General features: G+C 39.7%; 1 protein-coding gene across 3 annotated transcripts in view; it reads left to right on the top strand.

Annotated features, from left to right (window-relative positions):
- insc (INSC spindle orientation adaptor protein) overlaps window positions 1-17,351 on the top strand; it is a 167,990-nt gene that overhangs the window by 44,594 nt on the left and 106,045 nt on the right. For all 3 annotated transcript variants that reach the window (XM_062967675.1, XM_062967676.1, XM_062967677.1), the window contains exon 2: window positions 95-165. In XM_062967675.1, coding sequence (XP_062823745.1) covers window positions 137-165 — 29 coding nt within the window. In that variant the 5' untranslated portion in view covers window positions 95-136. The remainder of the gene's footprint in view (window positions 1-94; window positions 166-17,351) is intronic.

Raw genomic sequence — 17,351 nt, 5'->3', positions numbered from 1 at the left:
GTCTAATAAATAAATAAAGTAGCTTATTATGGAGAAAAGTGGGCTGCATGCCAAAGCTTCTTAAAATATCTTTGTAAATTCTTTTCTTTTTTAGATGTTGGTCTTGGGAGAAGCACGCAAATGAATTGAAATAGGCATGGCATTCCTTGCTCTACCAGTCCAACGGTAAGTGTGGCAGGGTTGCTGCTGTTTTATAAAACATTCTCTGTGTTTTGCCAGGAGGTGTTTTGCTGCTAGCCCTCTGAAGGTGAATGGAGATCCTCAGAAGGGATTTATAGCATGTGTCAAGGGGGTGGTCAGTCTAAGGCCTTTCATTTTGTCCAGGGCCGGCCGGAGATATTTTTAAATGTTAAGCGGGGGTGCTAAAAAGCGCCCCCGCCACCAGCCCCGCCTCCCACGCCCTGGCCCCGCCCAGCATGCCCTGGCCCCGCCTCCCACGCTGCGTGGGAGGCGGGGCCAGGGCGAATAGTGATGGAGGCGGGGCCAGAGTTGGCCCCGCCCCCCATCCAGCGTGCCCTGGCCGCGACCAGGAAGTAAGGGCAAAATGGCCTATCTGTGCTGTGCGCATGCACACAGCACAGATATGCCATTTTGCCCTTAGTCGACAAACTAAGGGCAAAATGGCCTATCTGGCAGTGCGCATGCGCACAGCCAGATAGGCCATTTTGCCCTTAGTTTGTCGACTAAGGGCAAAATGGCATATCTGTTTTTAGCGGTTTGGCGCGGGCGCGGGGATTGAAGCCCCGCGCGGCCGCGCCAACACTGGAGGAGTCGGTGGCGCTACGGGCCGCTGTTGACGCCTCGACAGCGCCCCTAGCGGCCAGCGCCCGAGGCGGCCGCATCAGCGGCCTCGTATAATCAATCGGCCCTGATTTTGTCCATTGCTTTTTGAGCCTTGTAGCTTGAAAATATATCTGAAAACAGGGATAAAAGAGGATTAAACGAGACTGTCACTGCAAATTGTGTCTACTGGGTATAGTGTGTTGTATATGTGCTGTATAAGTAAGGCTACATGGAATGTGAGCCTTTGTGGGAATGGCAGCAACTGGGCACACTTTGCTACATGCCCTCTTGATGGAAAGTACATTGTTTTCCTGGCTCTGGATTGTCATATTATTAGGCTAGTTGGGTATTACGTAAATGCTGGGCCCATTACCTCATGCCTGATGCTACATTTAGCTGTCACAGAAGCAGCTGGCTTCTCATGGCTGGCTATTGTGCAGGAAGTTTCATTTGTATGCAGGCTGCCATTTATCAGGGAGAGCCTTAAAAAAGAACAGCAATTGAGTGATTGGCACAATTAATTCCATTGCTTCAAATGAGTGCAATTCTTTATATTTGGCATGAAATATTCACTGCAGAGAGAATTTGCTGTGAGAAGAAAGAAGAATATGTTTCCAATTTTGGCTTTTGTATTGTCAATGACTCAGAGGTGACCAGTCACACAAGTGGATTTCAGAGGACCTTCTTGCTTATCTCATCTCAGAAGATCTGTGCTGCATGTGTTGAAATCTTCATGCTGCCCTAAAAAAAGAAGGAACTCATATGATAACCACTTTTTCTAGGGCATGATCATATAAGGCACAATTATTCCATTTACGCTTCCCAGCCTAAGGGTATTGAAATGTATTTACAGCCCAACTTTGTGTGGGCATTGTGGGCATGTTTCTGGCTGGTAGAGATTTGGATTTGGTATAACTGTGCTCCTCTTTTACCCTGTCCCTCCTCTGGCCCCTACTGGATCTTAGATAGCAGAACAGCTCTGATGCAGGGAAATTACAGTCTCGGCAGATTGCTGAGACTAGCTGGCAGAAGAGGGTTCTGCTGGCAGAAAAGCATTAAGTTTCTTCAGATGGCAGATACTGTATTTGAGGTAGCATTGCACTGTGAGGTGTTCAGTTTTTCACACAAGAGCTCAAAATAAATATACAAATTGATCTTCAGGGTATGTTTTTAAAAATAGGAAATCTTAGAATCATGGACTTCAAATGAGCTCTATGGGATATCAGGTCCAACTACCTGTTTAATGAAGAATCTCCAGCTACAGCATTCCTAGGGGTGATCTGTCCTACCTCTTTTTAAAGACATTTTAAGTAGAAGACCTCAATTGCTAAACTTCTCTCAGTGTCAAGTAGTTCCTTCTAATATTAAATTGAAATCTACTCTCCTGTAACTTAAGACAAGAGACCTAGGACCCTTCCACACTGCCATATAGTCCAGATTATCAAAGAAGATAATCCACATTATCTGCTTTGAACGATATTATCTGAGTCTACACTGCCATATAACCCAGTTCAAAACAGATAATCTGGATTTTACATGGCAGTGTAGAAGGGCCCCTAGTTATATCTTCTTGAGCAGCAGAGAATAAGCCCGCACACTCTGTTTTATGAGGTATTCAAAAAGTACAATCCCATCACCCCCGGTCTTTTCTTCACCAAGCTGAACATGCCTGGCTCCTTCAACCTCTTCTCATATGTTTTGTTTTCCATACCTCTTATCATCCACATTGCCTTTCTCTGAACTTGCTCCAATGTGTTCATATATTTTAAAAAATGAAGTACCAGAACTTAACATATCATTATTGGAGCAGACACCTGAAAGCCGACTGAGTCCTATTTCAGTTCAGCAAAATTTCCAAAAGCAAAGGAATTGGAAGAAAGACTCCCCAGTTCCTTGTAAAAGATGAAGATTTTGGACATCATCACATTGAGGTGCAAACCTGTGGGGCAGCGGGGTGATTCACCATGTAACAAGGCAAATCCGTGGGGCAGTGGGGTAAAACCACATCACCCACTGCACCCCTTACCCCATTGCACAGGGAGAAGCAATGTTGCCCGGCTTTCCATCATTCTTCCTTATGGAAGATGGGAAGCCTCCCGTGTTCCCTGGGAAGCATCCCAACATGCTACCGGGACATCTCCTCTACAGAGCCCCTCCGGAAGTTGCCTTACATGTTGTAATGGCATCTGGTAGGCTCCGAGGAGGAAGCATCCTGGAAGCATGTTAGGGTGCTCATTTAACTTCATATGATGAGGTCTTTTGATGTCTGCCCCATGCTGTCCCCTAAAGATGGAGTGGCAGTTGACATTTTCTACCTCGAGGAGAACACAGGTACAAAATAGGCTCCTTAAATACTACTGGAATGTGGTTATGGTGTGAACTGGGTGCTTTTATAAATAGGGAGTTTTCTTGTGGCAAACTGCTGGCTTCAACAGTTGCTCTATTAGTACTGATTTATTACATTTGGAATGTCTTGATGACCCTGCCACCTCTACTCCTTGGACTCTGTTCTGATTCATGGTATTCTTGACTTTGGGCTGTTTGATACCAGATACTACTTGTTTCCATGTCTGCCAATTTTGCCACTTTAACTATTGTTCAACTTTGAGAGCAGGATAGCGACCCGCATCCTATCCCTGTGCATTTGGTTGTTATAGCCTAAAGGTATAATTTTGCAATTGTTAAATCACCTCCGCTCTCTATCAGGGTAAAGGTAAAGGTTTTCCCCTGACGTTAAGTCCAGTCATGTCTGACTCTGGGGGGTTGGTGCTCATCTCTATTTCTAAGCCGAAGAGCCGGCGTTGTCCGTAGATACCTCCAAGGTCATGTGGCCAGCATGACTGCATGGAGCGCCACTACCTTCCCGCCGGAGTGGTACCTATTGATCTACTCACATTGGCATGTTTTCGAACTGCTAGGTTGGCAGAAGTTGGAGCTAACAGTGGCCGCTCCCGGGGTTTGAACCTGGGACCTTTTGGTCTGCAAGTTCAGCAGCTCAGTGCTTTAACACACTTCACCACCAGGGTTCCTTCCGTTCTCTATCAAGGTTCTTTTTAATTATGTTCCCATCTTCCAATATGTTAGCTAAGTTATTTAAAAAATCCCCAACCAATTATGGATCCATATGATGGTATTTCCATATTTAGTAGGGGTGTGAAATTTGGTTAAACCACATTCTGTTTTTGTTATCCAGATTTACATGGATTCCCAGATCCATTTTTCAGGAGCCTCCCAAATTTGGTTTGGAAAAAAAAATCAGTTTTTCAATCTGGCAAGTAAAAGATCTGGGAAGATTTGGCCCATTGGCAGCAATGGGGAACTTACAAGGCTCCCCTTTCCCGGTCATTTTTAGGGCATCAGCCTTAAGAAACCATACTTATATCCTCCAATAAGACCTGGATTAAAGGCATCAGATTTAAGAAACCACCCTTACTGGGATCATTTCTCATTACATCCTTCAATAAGAGCTGGATTAAAGGCTACCTCCTCATTTTATGGCAGCTTTAAAAATGTCAAGATACCTCTTCCCAACATTTGAAGCTTGTCTCCTGTGAAGGGCCTCATCAGTGGCAATTTCTTAAGGGTGTAGAAAGTAAACAGGTTATTTATTGCAATTTGAGTCAAAAAGCAAGCCAAGCGATGCAGAGCTGCAACTGACACCAATCTGTCTCTCTCAGAAGCCTGCTTGCAACAGAAAAATGGAAGCTAAATGGATGCTCACTACTCACTGTAGCCGAAAGAAACGGAAAGCAGTTATTTTCGGCAGCAATGTGGACTGTTGCGACTGGTGGCGCCTGTGCCATTATGGCTGGCCGAAAGAACCGGAACAGTTGGAGCCTGTTTTCAAAGATGGATCTGTGCACAGCCTTAGTATTTAGTCAGTTTGCTAACCAAAATATCAAATAGTTCGTTGAAATCCAGATAAATTACATCTACAGCATTCCCACTGTCTTCTAAATTAGTGCCTGGATTTTTAAAAGGTATAACACTCATTTAGTTCTTCCTGGTTGCCTTTGAAATATTGAATACTGAGCCAGATTTTACAAAGGGATGTAGTAATACTACAGGGTGGACTGTAGTATTAGAGGGATTTGATAGTTATTGGGATCCTTTCTAATCTGTGTGCTCCGCCACTCATTTGATTCTTCTCAAACATATGATGGCCTTTTGTATGGTTTAAGTGCATTTGGTTTTGCAGCTCTTTCTGTATTTTTACCTTATTCTGTCCCTGCCCCCCGTCCTTTTACCTTTTTTTTTTTTTTTTTAGCAGAGATGATAGATTCCACAGTCTCCTGGGCATAACTGCATATAATGGCTTAATACCATACTGGCAGACCTATGAACTATAAGTGACATCTGGCTAAAAGAGGAAAACAATCTGATTGTAAAATCTCACTTGCATTTTTTGACCCATAGCAATGAGATATTGATTTTTTGATGAAAAAATAATACATTTGGAAATTGTACATATTCTTTCTTAATTTCTCATAAAGAATCTATGAAGAAGGAGGTGTAAATTTGTGAGAGATTGTAGCTGGAAATAAGAGCTATTTGTAATGGTATCAGTGACAACACACAAGTGTTCTTTGTAACAGCATAGTAAAGAAAGAATGATGTCTGATCCAGCAGCAATTACTTGTCTGAATGCTACTTAAACTGTACTGTATGGAGAATATACTGAATCTGAAAATCTGGAATTCTTGACAACAGATGTTTGAATAACAGAAATTGTATTATGCATGCTGTTCACTTACTATGCTTATGCCTGTATAATTTAATTATATTTGTAGTGTCTCACTGTTCAACCTGATTGTAAGGAACAATGAGGTCACAGTTCTCTCTTGTAAAATTAAATTCTGAAATATATTTTTACATGGAGGGGGAAATGGATAGATGCCATTTCCAGTCTGATCATCTTAGGGCAATAGTGCAGTAACATCAATATACCACTTTCTCAAATTTGGAGAAGATATTTCCCTGAAATGTGGAATATGTGAAAGAAGCTATAGTCATTCTTTCCCTATTTTATTGCATTTTTATTGGTGGTCATTCTAGAGAATCCATATTCTAATAAAAAGCCTGAGAAATCTAAAAAAAAGAAATAGTAAAAGATTGGATTAAATGCTGATGGTCTGAAATAGTGGAAACACAGGTACTCATAAAATTAAAAGAAGATAAACAAGATTGTAGTTAAAAAATAAACACGAGGGGGGTTATGTTTGGGGAGGGAGCATTTGAGTTTGGACATAAATGTCACTTCCAAAGTACCTATTATTCTACAGTTGGGGGTCTCACCACAGAATTATATCATTTCCCTCTTCCATTGAAGATCAGCTAGTTTGCTTTTCTACACTAGAAAGAAAACTAGTGTTTTCTTTCTAGTGTAGAAAAACCTAGGACAAGAACCTAGGACAAGAATCCATGGCATCTCCAAAAATAAATATGGATTTCCTGATACTGTCCATGGTGCCTTAGAGACACTACAAGCTTTCCTCTCTTTGTTCTACAGTTTTCATTTTCTCTGTTAGCAGTACGATATGGGCAAGGCCATAAGCAGGAACAAGATAAGGTCACCTCTTGCATATTTATAGCCTCTTACAAGTTTCCATAATACTGCTAGAAATGGCCTGATAATTTATCTAAGGAAGGAATCTGTTTAAAACATTTGTCCCATAAATTAACATCTATACAACCCCTGATGCAGAGAAAAATATACTTCAGATAGCTTTCACCTCTCTGGATTAACATTGAAAATTTCATGTATCAATTGAATTTATTATGGTTATTTCTTGGTGTGCATCCAGGTTTTTATTGTTAACTTATATTTATAATGGAATGTGAAGTTGGTAGTGTTTAAGTGCATAAATTATTGGTACCATATTTCAGTATGCAAATTTGTTGTAATGGAAGTATGAGATTCAAGGTCACCGGGTCTTTTGAAATAAAAGAATTTGAAACGACACGAAGAAATGTTTTTAGAATAAGTAAGAAGTAGGATTCAAATCTATTATTGCTAGTTAGTATTCTTAAGGAGCTTTTATGTGTTGAAAGGTCTACAAACTAACCTTTTGCTATATGTCAATATTAGACATTCTGGATTGCCAGTTAGATAATTTAGATTTTGGATTTTGGATTAATAGTATTATGGAGGTGGGCAAACAGTGACCCAGGAGATGTTATTGGACTAAGCATCCATCAGTTCTAAAAAACACAATCAGTGTGAGGCATTATGGAAATTGCAGGATAACAACACCTGGAGGGTCACAAGTTGCCTTCTCCTGGTTAAAATGGTCACATATGTTACTTAAGTAAAGGTAAATCCCATAATTTCAAAAGCTTACCACAAATGTGGTAAGCATTTGAAATTATGTGGTTTGGGTCCTAGTGACCCTCCAACTGTTCCAATTTAGCAAAGACATCCCCAGTTAGACCTCTAACATCTCACTTTCTCAGCTACTTTTACAATGTTTCAGTTTTTTGCTCTACTTCCCACTTTCTATCTTTGTCCTCTGCATACTTCGAATACTGCAAACTGAAATCAAAATGCAAATGTAGTTTGCACTCAGTTAATTCACCAGATGGGCAGGAGAGAAGGAGTGCAATTTTCCCCCTTCTCAGTGTGGTCCAGCAAAAGCAAACTGCTGCAGCCTCTCATAGTTTTTGTACTTTTCCTGTTGATAACCTTTGTCATCTTGGCCATGGTCTGATGTTACTTATCTACAATTTTCATCTGTGAAATGTTGGAAGAGTTTGTTATTTTGCTGAGTGGAACCCTAGAACTTTTTTACACTGCCAGTACCTTACCAAACTATAAATGCAAGTAGTCCAAAGGATGTAGCCATGACAGTTGAAGTGGAATTATAGTGCTATAATTATGCACTGCGAAAGGTTCAATTGATTTTTTAGCCTCAAAGGTTGGCCTGAAGGCATTACTATTAAGAGTCAAATATTGATAGGCATGTCAACTCTAAACTACTGCCCAAATAATTTTCACACCTTTTGTATGATATTTTATTTCCTACCTAGAGTGGATGAAAAACCCAATTTCTCCCAGTGGAAGCTTTTCTTCTAATGCAAAAAGCTGGGATAGGATTCTTGATGGAGGCCATTGTGGAGGGCAAACATGAAATGCCATCACCAGAGTTAGATCAGAGATCTAGTATTTACACTAAAGAAAGAAATGAAAATGCTTTGCATATGTTAAACACTTAAAGCTTGCATCTCTGTTATTTATGTCTCCTGGTACAAGGTATGTTTTTCAAAAGGAATAAGGTGACACTGCAAAGGTTATATACAGAGCCAGCCCTAGATATTTTTCAAGAGTAGGCAAACATAATTTTGGCACCCCTCCCCCCAAAAAAACCAATCACTGAAAAATAAAAGCGTTGGATAAGTGAAAATGTTGGATAATAAGGAGGGATTAAGGAAAAACCTATTAAATATCAAATTACATTAAGACTTTACAAATTAAGCACCAAAACATCATGTTTTACAAGAAATCAACAGAAAAAGCAGTCTCGACTGCACCCCCGTATGTTTTGCACCCCAAGCGACTGCTTAATTCGCCTCATTGTTGGACTGGCCCTGGTTATATAGCTTATTTTAGTACACTTTAACACCGAGAGAATAAGTTGTAGAGCAATGGTTGTTTACCTTGCAAAAGGCAACTGATGCCTACAAGTTTTGATATCTATCGAATTTATTAGCTTCATGGAATTTTTCGAGCACATGGGCTTTTCAGTTTTGACTTACTAACCTTGGCAAACAATATTAGGATGTAAGATCTCAGGGATCCCATTCTCCTCAGATTCTGATCTATCAGGATGGGGGAAATGGAAACAAATTTCTTTCCCTAAATAAAGTTGGATCCTTGATTTACCAACCTCTAATTTTTCCTTGCAGAAGGTCCTCTTCAATCATGTACAAATATAACACTATTATTTAATTACTAAAGTTAAATTCTAGGGGTGTGTGAAATTCTAGAGGTTGATTCATAATTCGGGTAATTTCAGCAATTCGGAGATATAAACCACCGAAATATGTACCAGAAAGGACTTCTCTGAAGCCTTGCCGAAACAAAACATGAGCCATCAAATCTTTTGGCTAAATACAGAAAAGATTTGTTAATTCACATTTCTTTTTCATGATAATAGTACTCTGCTGCCCCAGGGCAGGGACTGGCATAATGATGTTTGATAAGGGCAGCTTCACACAGGTTTTTTTCTTCATTAGCCTAGCCATAGCCAATCGGAAGAAGAAAGCAGATCATGTGGCTTTTTGCAAAGTTGGTTTTTATATAGTCTGCATGGAGCACACCCATTTTCTGTGGCGTGGTGTGTTGTAGAGAGAGAGAGAGATTGAGAATGTGTACTTCCAATCACTTGCTTCTTGGTGCCTGCCTGCAGTGCTGCCTGACACAGGAGCACTAGCACTAGCTTTTTGAAAATTATTTTTATTTTGACATCATTCTGATAATATCTTCCTTACTCCAACATTTATTTTCCAAATTCTGCTAGGGAGGTGTGAGTGGGTGTGCATTTTTTTGGAGGTAGGGTGAGTTCGAAAGGGCATTTTGAGTTTTTTATTTTATTTTATTCTGCTAATAACACTACTACTAGGATTTTATTCTTTTAACTTTTTCTGCTTTTGAAGCGTGAAATGTGGGATAGGTTAGGGAAGGGATTTATTTAGCTTCCTCTCTTGAGTTCCCTACAGGGAGAAAGGTGGGGGTATTATTATTATTATTATTGACACAAAAATCCACCATAATCAGAGTAAGGCTTTTTATTCTGAAAGCTACCAAGAAAAGAGCACACTTCCTGCAAGAAGAATCAGGAAAACAAGATTTTGACTGTAAATAGAAGGTCAGCTGCTGTCCTCTCCTCCTTTTTGCCTTGTTTTTATTAGTGTTGTATTTTGAAATGGTCATATGACTGGTCAAACAAATAAAATTATTATTATTATTATTATTATTATTATTATTATTATTATTATTATTATTATTATTATTATTTTATTGTATGACACAGCAAACAAGATAGATATGCTGGATTTCATTTCACAAAATCACAAGTTGAACACTTCCCAAGTGTCTAGGACTGTGTGATGTATTTTCAGATGATGCGTGCAGATCCCAGTAGGGTGGCCTTTTGAAGTTGACAGATCGTAATTTTGTCAATGTCTATTGTTTCCAAATGCCGGCTGAGATCTTTTGGCACGGCACCCAGTGCGCCGATTACCACTGGGACCATTTGTACTGGTTTATGCAGAGCCTTTGCAGTTCGATTTTGAGGTCCTGATAATGGCTGAGTTTTTCCTGTTGTTTTTCGTCAATTCGACTGTTACCTGGTATGGTGACATCAATAATCCAAACTTTTTTTCTTTTCCACAACCGTGAGGTCTAGTGTGCTGTGTTCCAAAACTTTGCCAGTCTGGATTCGAAAGTCCCACAGTATTGTGATCCCACCAGTTCTTTACTGCTGGCCGGTGGTATTTCTGACATAAATTCCAATGAATCATTTGAGCCACATAGTTGTGCCTCTGTAGCCTGTGCGATTTTCTTACAACAGCTGAGGATATGATCAATAGTTTCGTCAGCTTCCTTGCACAGTCTGCATTTTGGGTCATTAGCTGATTTTTCTATCTTGGCCTTAATTGCATTTGTTCTGATGGCTTGCTCCTGGGCTGCAAGGATCAGGCCTTCTGTCTCCTTCCTCAGTGTTCCATTTGTGAGCCATAGCCAGGTCTTCTCCTTATCAACTTTCCCTTCAGTTTTATCAAGGAACTGACCATGCAATGCTTTGTTGTGCCAATCGTCAGCTCTAGTTGGTAGTGCAATTTTCTTGTTGTTGTTGTTGTTGTTGTTGTTGTTGTTGTTGTTGTTCTTCTTCTTCTTCTTCTTCTTCTTCTTCTTCTTCTTCTTCTTCTTCTTCTTCTTCTTCGGTAATCCATCCCCAGCCCTACCTACCTACCTACCTACTTTCCTTGCAGTTTTTTCTGGCTTTTGTGTGTGTACTCCTGCACCAGCAGTGTATTCCGTAACATCTTCAACTGAATGGGACCTCCTAGTGGAGTAAATGGGGAGAAATAAACTTTTTCCTGAAAAGTGGAAAAGTTGTCATATTTCTAATGATCTAAAACTGATTTATTGCTTCAGGCTTGTTAGAGAAATGCATCATCCGGAAGAGGAGGACATTTGGAACAACATTTCACTACAGTTGAAATAATTAATGGGTATAATTTTGCATTTTAAATAAATGGTTCTTACTGTAGAGGAGTAGATGTGAATTTCTATCCCATTGCCATATATCCATATTATTTTTGATATTAAAGAGCTGTGAACTATTGACTTGATTCTGATCTGAAGCCAGGAGTTTCTATTTTGCTTGCTGAAAAAATTGGAATATGCTAGATTTGCACAAATGCCATCCAGTTGGCCATTTCTGTGGAGATGAGAATACATGAACGGGTAGATGTGGAGGGATTAGTTTTATGTCCATCGATCCTAACCTCTGCTCATGTCTTGGTACCATTTGGATAGGAAACTCTTGAATTACCAGTTTACCAAATGCTTCCCCTTCTGATCTATGTATCATGTAGAGCAGTGGTTCTCAAATTGTGGGCCACGAACCTCCTTCTTCTTTATTTATTTATTTATTTTATTAATTTTATTTACTCTCTTTTCTTCAGAGCTGACCATTGCATTGAACAGATCACACTAGATCTAGATTATTAAATATGGTTTTCTGTGAGCAAGCCGATGATGACTACTGGGTGACATATGTTCTGTATCAGAAACTAGAGCTGATGTGGTCTATCCAGTGCAATTTTCTGAATCAGCACCCCAAATATCCAAACCAAATCTGAAGTTGATCAAAAACTGATTCGTAACCCTTTGGGTACTAATGTTGGAGTGTGGTCCCTGGTCAAAGTGGTCCCTTGTCAAAGTAGTCCCCGGTGAAATGGTACCTGGTCAAAGTGGTTCCTGTTCAAGTGGTCCCTGGTCAAAAAAAGATTTGGAACCAGTGATGTAGAGGCTAGGATCCTGCTGGTTAGTTCCAACAAAAGTAGAGCCATTGAATTAAATGATAAATGGTTTCAATGCTTGGATAAACTCAACAGACTAAATAGATGACTCTATAAACAGGATTAAGTTATGCATATGGTCACAGCTAGAAACATGTAAATGAATAAAACGTTTTTGGCATTTCCTCCTGTTAACAGACTCTTTATTGAAATAAATGGGAGCTTCTCTCTATAAACTCTCTATAGCAGGGATGAGAGTTGTGCAGTCCTGCAGATGTTGTTGAACTGCAGTTCCCATCAGATTTAACCAGCATAGACTATGATGGGCAAAACCAGGGATTGGAGTGTAACAACATCAAGAGAGCTGCACAGTTTTAATGTGGCCAATAAGTGAGCTTTCACATAAAATCTTGGGGGGGGATTAATTAAGATATGGGACTTTATCCATGGTGCAGAAGCATGGAACACTGCTTTACAATTTATCTGCAACTAGCAGGAGCAACCGATCTATCAAACGAACAAGGGAGGTTGTTTTCTTGTAGCCAAAACTCTTCAAAAGTAACTCTTTGTATTTCCCTGTCCTTGTTCTCTTTCTCATTCCTTAGAGGTCCCACTGTAATTGGACCTTTAGAAATAGAAAGAACCCATGGTCATTGAATAGCCTTCCCTGTCATATTGCTTGTCATCCAATGCTGATAAAAAAGAGCTTCTCAAAGCCTGTCCGTGGCTGTATTCAGTCCCATTAGTAAATGTACTGAAATCTTCATGAAAAAAATGCAGGTAAACGTTGAATCATTTTCTCTTTTGCAGCTCTGTGTCTCTTTCTTGTATGAGTGTTTGCACATCGTTCGTTTTCATCACTGAGGATGGATGATGTTTTTAACAGCATCTGTGCAGCCTCATGAGCTAATAAATTCACTTAATGTTTTTTCATTTAAAGAAAGCTCTCAGTTTTGTAGCTGGGGCTGTCTCTACCTCAGGAGTAATGTATTCTGCACATGTTGGAAAGAATCTATAATTTTTTTGAGGTTTATGAAATCAGTAGCATTACATGCTTGCTCACCCTTATCCAGAGCCTGCAAAATTTAACTTTTGGATCACAGAATCCTTTAGACAGACTGACCATTTTGGAAATTATAAAAGTAACCTTTCTGAGCTCTACTCTTATCTACCAAATATTTGGATCCTAAATATATGGGGAATTCTGTGTAGAAGTTGAACTTGGTGAAAATTGGAGCCTTTTTATGCATGAAGGGAGGGTATGCTAGAGCACCACAATTCAGGAGGAATATTGACAGCCACCTCAGTGTAGAGCAGAAAGGCAGGTAGAAATGAAAGACAGATTTTTTGAAAAGCAGATTAAACAGGGCAAATAGGTAACTAGACACACTGAATGAGTTCCTGGTGTGGAACATAAATTTCTACTTGAGAATGATGGGTATAACAGAGGCTGCAAAGGCATTCTGAGGATTGTTCTGGCCATGCCAAAGGTTGAAAGTGTGCCTTTATGTTTCATCTGTCTTTAATCCATCTCTTTGTATGATGGGCAAAAGCAAACCTGCATACATGGAGACATTGGATCCTCCATATGAAAATATGTACAAAAAACTTCCAGCATAATCAGATGTAGTACATCTGTCCCCCACATGGATAGAAAGGTAGGCATATGAAACAGTTAGAAAAGGCAGAATGAGCAAGGAAGTGGATGCAATCTGAAAGCTAATGTGAGACAGAGAAGGAAATCAGGGCTGACCCTAAACATCTTGTTGCCTGAAACCTAAGATCTTATATTCCTTGGCAATAAAAATATAACAACAACTGAAATATTGAGCAATATGTTTCCCTGTTGTGATGCTCCAATTCACTGGCTGAGGTAGGCCCCTTCTATACTGCTATATAATCCATATTATTAAAGTGGATAATCCACATTATCTGCTTTGAACTGGATTATATGAGTCTACACTGCCATATAATCCACTATAAAGCAGATATAGAAGGGGCCATAGATGCTTCACTTCTACTACTAATAAAACTGGCTCAACACGATGATAGACAGATAAGGAGACAGACAGACAGACATCAGACAGGTGCAGAACACATGGTTAAGGCAAACATTCCCCTAGAAGATTATGGAGTACTTTGTATGATTTATTGTGTTTTAATGCAACCTTGTGAAGTTTGTAAGTAGTTCCATATTACCTTCATTCCCTTCTTCAAAGATGCATTCCATGTACTCATCTTTGTTCAGACTTATAAAACTAAATGCAGCCAAGTTAAAGACTAAAGGTTAATGCCACATGTTTGTTGCATTGCATTTCATTCACTTTGATAAGTTTGCTGAAAGACTGGAGCTAAACTCCTTAAGAAATAACTGTTTATTAAGCACTGTTTATTGTCATTAAAAGTCTGAGTAGCACATTTTTGAAGTGCTATTTCCACACTGGAGGCCCCAGTGGCGCAGTGGATTAAACCGCTGAGCTGCTGAACTTGCTGACTGAAAGGTTGGCAGTTCTGAATCCAGAGAGTGGAGTGGGCTCCCACTGTTAGCCCCAGCTTCTGCCAACCTACATGCAAATGTGAGTAGATCAATAGGTACCACTCTGGCAGGAAGGTAACGGCACTCCATGCGGTCATGCCAGCCACATGACCTTGGAGGTATCTACGGACTTAGAAATGGAGATGAGCACCAACCCCAGAGTTGGACATGACTGGACTTAACGTCAGGGGGAAACCTTTACCTTATTTCCACATAGATATCTGTGCATTCAGAATGTATCTATGTCGAACATTCACAGCAGTTTGATACCACTATAATCTCCATTGGTGAATTTTATGGAATCCTGGGATTTGTAGCTTGGTACTTAGAATTCTCTCCTGAATACCTGCTGTGCTCTCCTGAAGTACATAAAGAGCCCTGTAGCAGAAAATGGAGACATGACAATTGAAGAGGTATCCAAAAGCTATTAATTGTGTAATTGAAAATACAATCCAGTTGTTTCTTCCACTAATTTACAGACAGGAAGATGAGCTGGGATTAGATGCAAGTTTATTTCATCTGATGACATTTAATTTATGGAATATTGTCCTTAGCTTATGTAAGACAGAGGCCTCTGTTTTGTGAGACATTAGTGCTTTGCATAAACTTCAATGTATTTGCTGCTTTTAAGGTATATCATTTTTCTGTGACTTGTAGGATAGAAATATTTTGACCAGGTGACATGTATGTGCACAAACACAGCCCATCCCAAACCACCTTCTAATTCCCCCCCCCCCCTAAATTTCTAAAAAAATGCTGGTTGAGAATATCCTGCAAGTGGTTGGAAAAGCCAAAGGGGGGGAGGCAATATTAATCTGAGAGCTATGTAAATTAGGTTGGTAAAGGTAAAGGTTTTCCCCGATGTTAAATCTAGTTGTGTCCAACTTTGGGGGTTGGTGCTCATCTCCATTTCTAAGCTGAAGAGTTGGTGTTGACTGTAGACACCTCCAAGGTCATGTGGCTGGCATGACTGCATGGAGCACCATTACCTTTCCGCTAGAGCGGTACCTACTGATCTACTCACATTTGCATGTTTTTGAACTCCTAGGTTGGCAGAAGCTGGGGTTAACAGTGGGAGCTCACCCCACACCCCAGATTCGAACTGCTGACCTTTCAATCAGCAAGTTCAGCAGCTCAGTGGTTTAACCTGCTGTGCCATTGGGGGCTCCTGTAAATTAGAACTGCTGTTTTATTATCAACAGTGTGATGAGCATGGGATTAGGGCTAGAAAGGCCCAGGCTCTAAATATCAAGCATGATATTTGTTGGCAGACCTTGGACTGCTCTCTATTCATCAACCCAGTCTCCTTTACAACCCAGTCTCCTTCATTATGAGAATAAAATGGAAGGTGGCAAGAAGAACAGCTTTGATCTTTTTTCAGGAAAGCATCAGGGGCAGGGAGACATGTACTTGTATGTTTTTTAATGCCCTGTTTGCAATTTACTGTTGAATATTAATAATGGAAGAATTGGAATGACTCGTTGCATATTTTTGCATGGTCTCCTGCTCTTTTGGGTCCTTCCTTCATGGCCCTTAGTGTACCTTGCAAGTTATGAAATTCTCTTGCTTTTGTTTTTCTTAGCTGTCTGTCTGGCAGTCTGAAATGGAAGTAAGCATTTATTTTTCTCTGTCAATATTGTGAGACCTCATATATATATTGGTCCTATCCTTGTAATCAGGCTGAACACTATGTTAACCCAGCAACATTGATTTTGCCTATAAAGCCCTTACAATAACTGATTTTTTCTTCCATGGCATTATATCCATTCATTCATTTAAAAGATTTAAAAATCCTTACTAGAATGCAAAATCTTCCCTCTTCACTGGATGTAATTTTTTGCCCATATTTAAGGGAAATAGTGACAACTGAGAGACCTTTTCCCTGGCTTTTAGGCAAAATGCTACACAAGGGTGTAGACAACATGGGGACAAAACTCAGACATAGTTTCACCAAACAATTCTGTTACCTCCAAAACAATTTTCTTTCAGCCCCCAAATTTGTAGCAGTAACTTAAAATTTCACATGAGAATTTTGAAATACAGTTTAGGCATCAAAAGAAAAGAGACAGACAGAGTGACCCTGAGGATGCCAAGGCGGCAAATATAAATGGTATGGATGATTTTCAGTGTCTTATTCTGTGTGATGCTAGACATTTGTCAATGGAAGGAAACATTTATGTGGGAAATAGAATTCCTTTTTGGGGACAATACTCTCATTTTGTTTCCTTGTAGCTACACCCCTTCCTTGAAATACATCTCATGTCAGTAGACTTGTCTCATGCAATAAGCATGGCTGTTTTTGATTAATAATCCTACTCTCTGTTTGCTGTATGAGTGTGCTTTGTTTAACCAAGGGGAGGAGATGCATTTTGCACAAAGGATTCTTGCACCAATTATACAGAGCTTAACTGGGGAAATGAGTATGTGTTTTGGTCTCTCACACATACTGTATTGTGGTGTTCCAATATTTCTCCACAGGATGTCAAACCCATGTCACCCTTTCTTATCAAGTACAAGTAATTTTGTTTAAGCACTCTATACATCCCACATTTTGTGTTAATCTTACATACTTACAGGTTCTAGGTTGTTTATATAAAATACAGTATAACAAATTAATAATGACAATGTAATATGTTATTTTGCAAGAGAGAGCATTCTCCTAAAACAACTCACAATACATCTGGTAACTTAAGAAATGGATCTGTGCTTCACATTTCTTTCATGTCTGCTCTTGGATATGGGTATTTTTCTGTAAGTCTCTTCATCCTATGTCTAAAAATGAACATCCCTGTTGGTTTGCATCCCCATTTTGCAATTTTAAGAATATTATTTTTGTCATGGTGTTATTAACCTATGTTCATAAGGTTGTGCTATGAGTGGGATTTCTCATTATTGGTTTTATGTTTGATGTTCACAGTGACGCACTGTCTGACATAGATACTTCTGGTTTTGTTGTTTGTGAAATGCTTTATTTGGAGTATTCTGCTTATGAGTATGACGTTTTGTC

Source organism: Anolis carolinensis, chromosome 1, assembly GCF_035594765.1.
Source record: "Anolis carolinensis isolate JA03-04 chromosome 1, rAnoCar3.1.pri, whole genome shotgun sequence".
In the NCBI taxonomy this organism is placed as follows: domain Eukaryota; kingdom Metazoa; phylum Chordata; class Lepidosauria; order Squamata; family Dactyloidae; genus Anolis; species Anolis carolinensis.
This window is presented reverse-complemented; position numbering and strand designations above follow the sequence as displayed.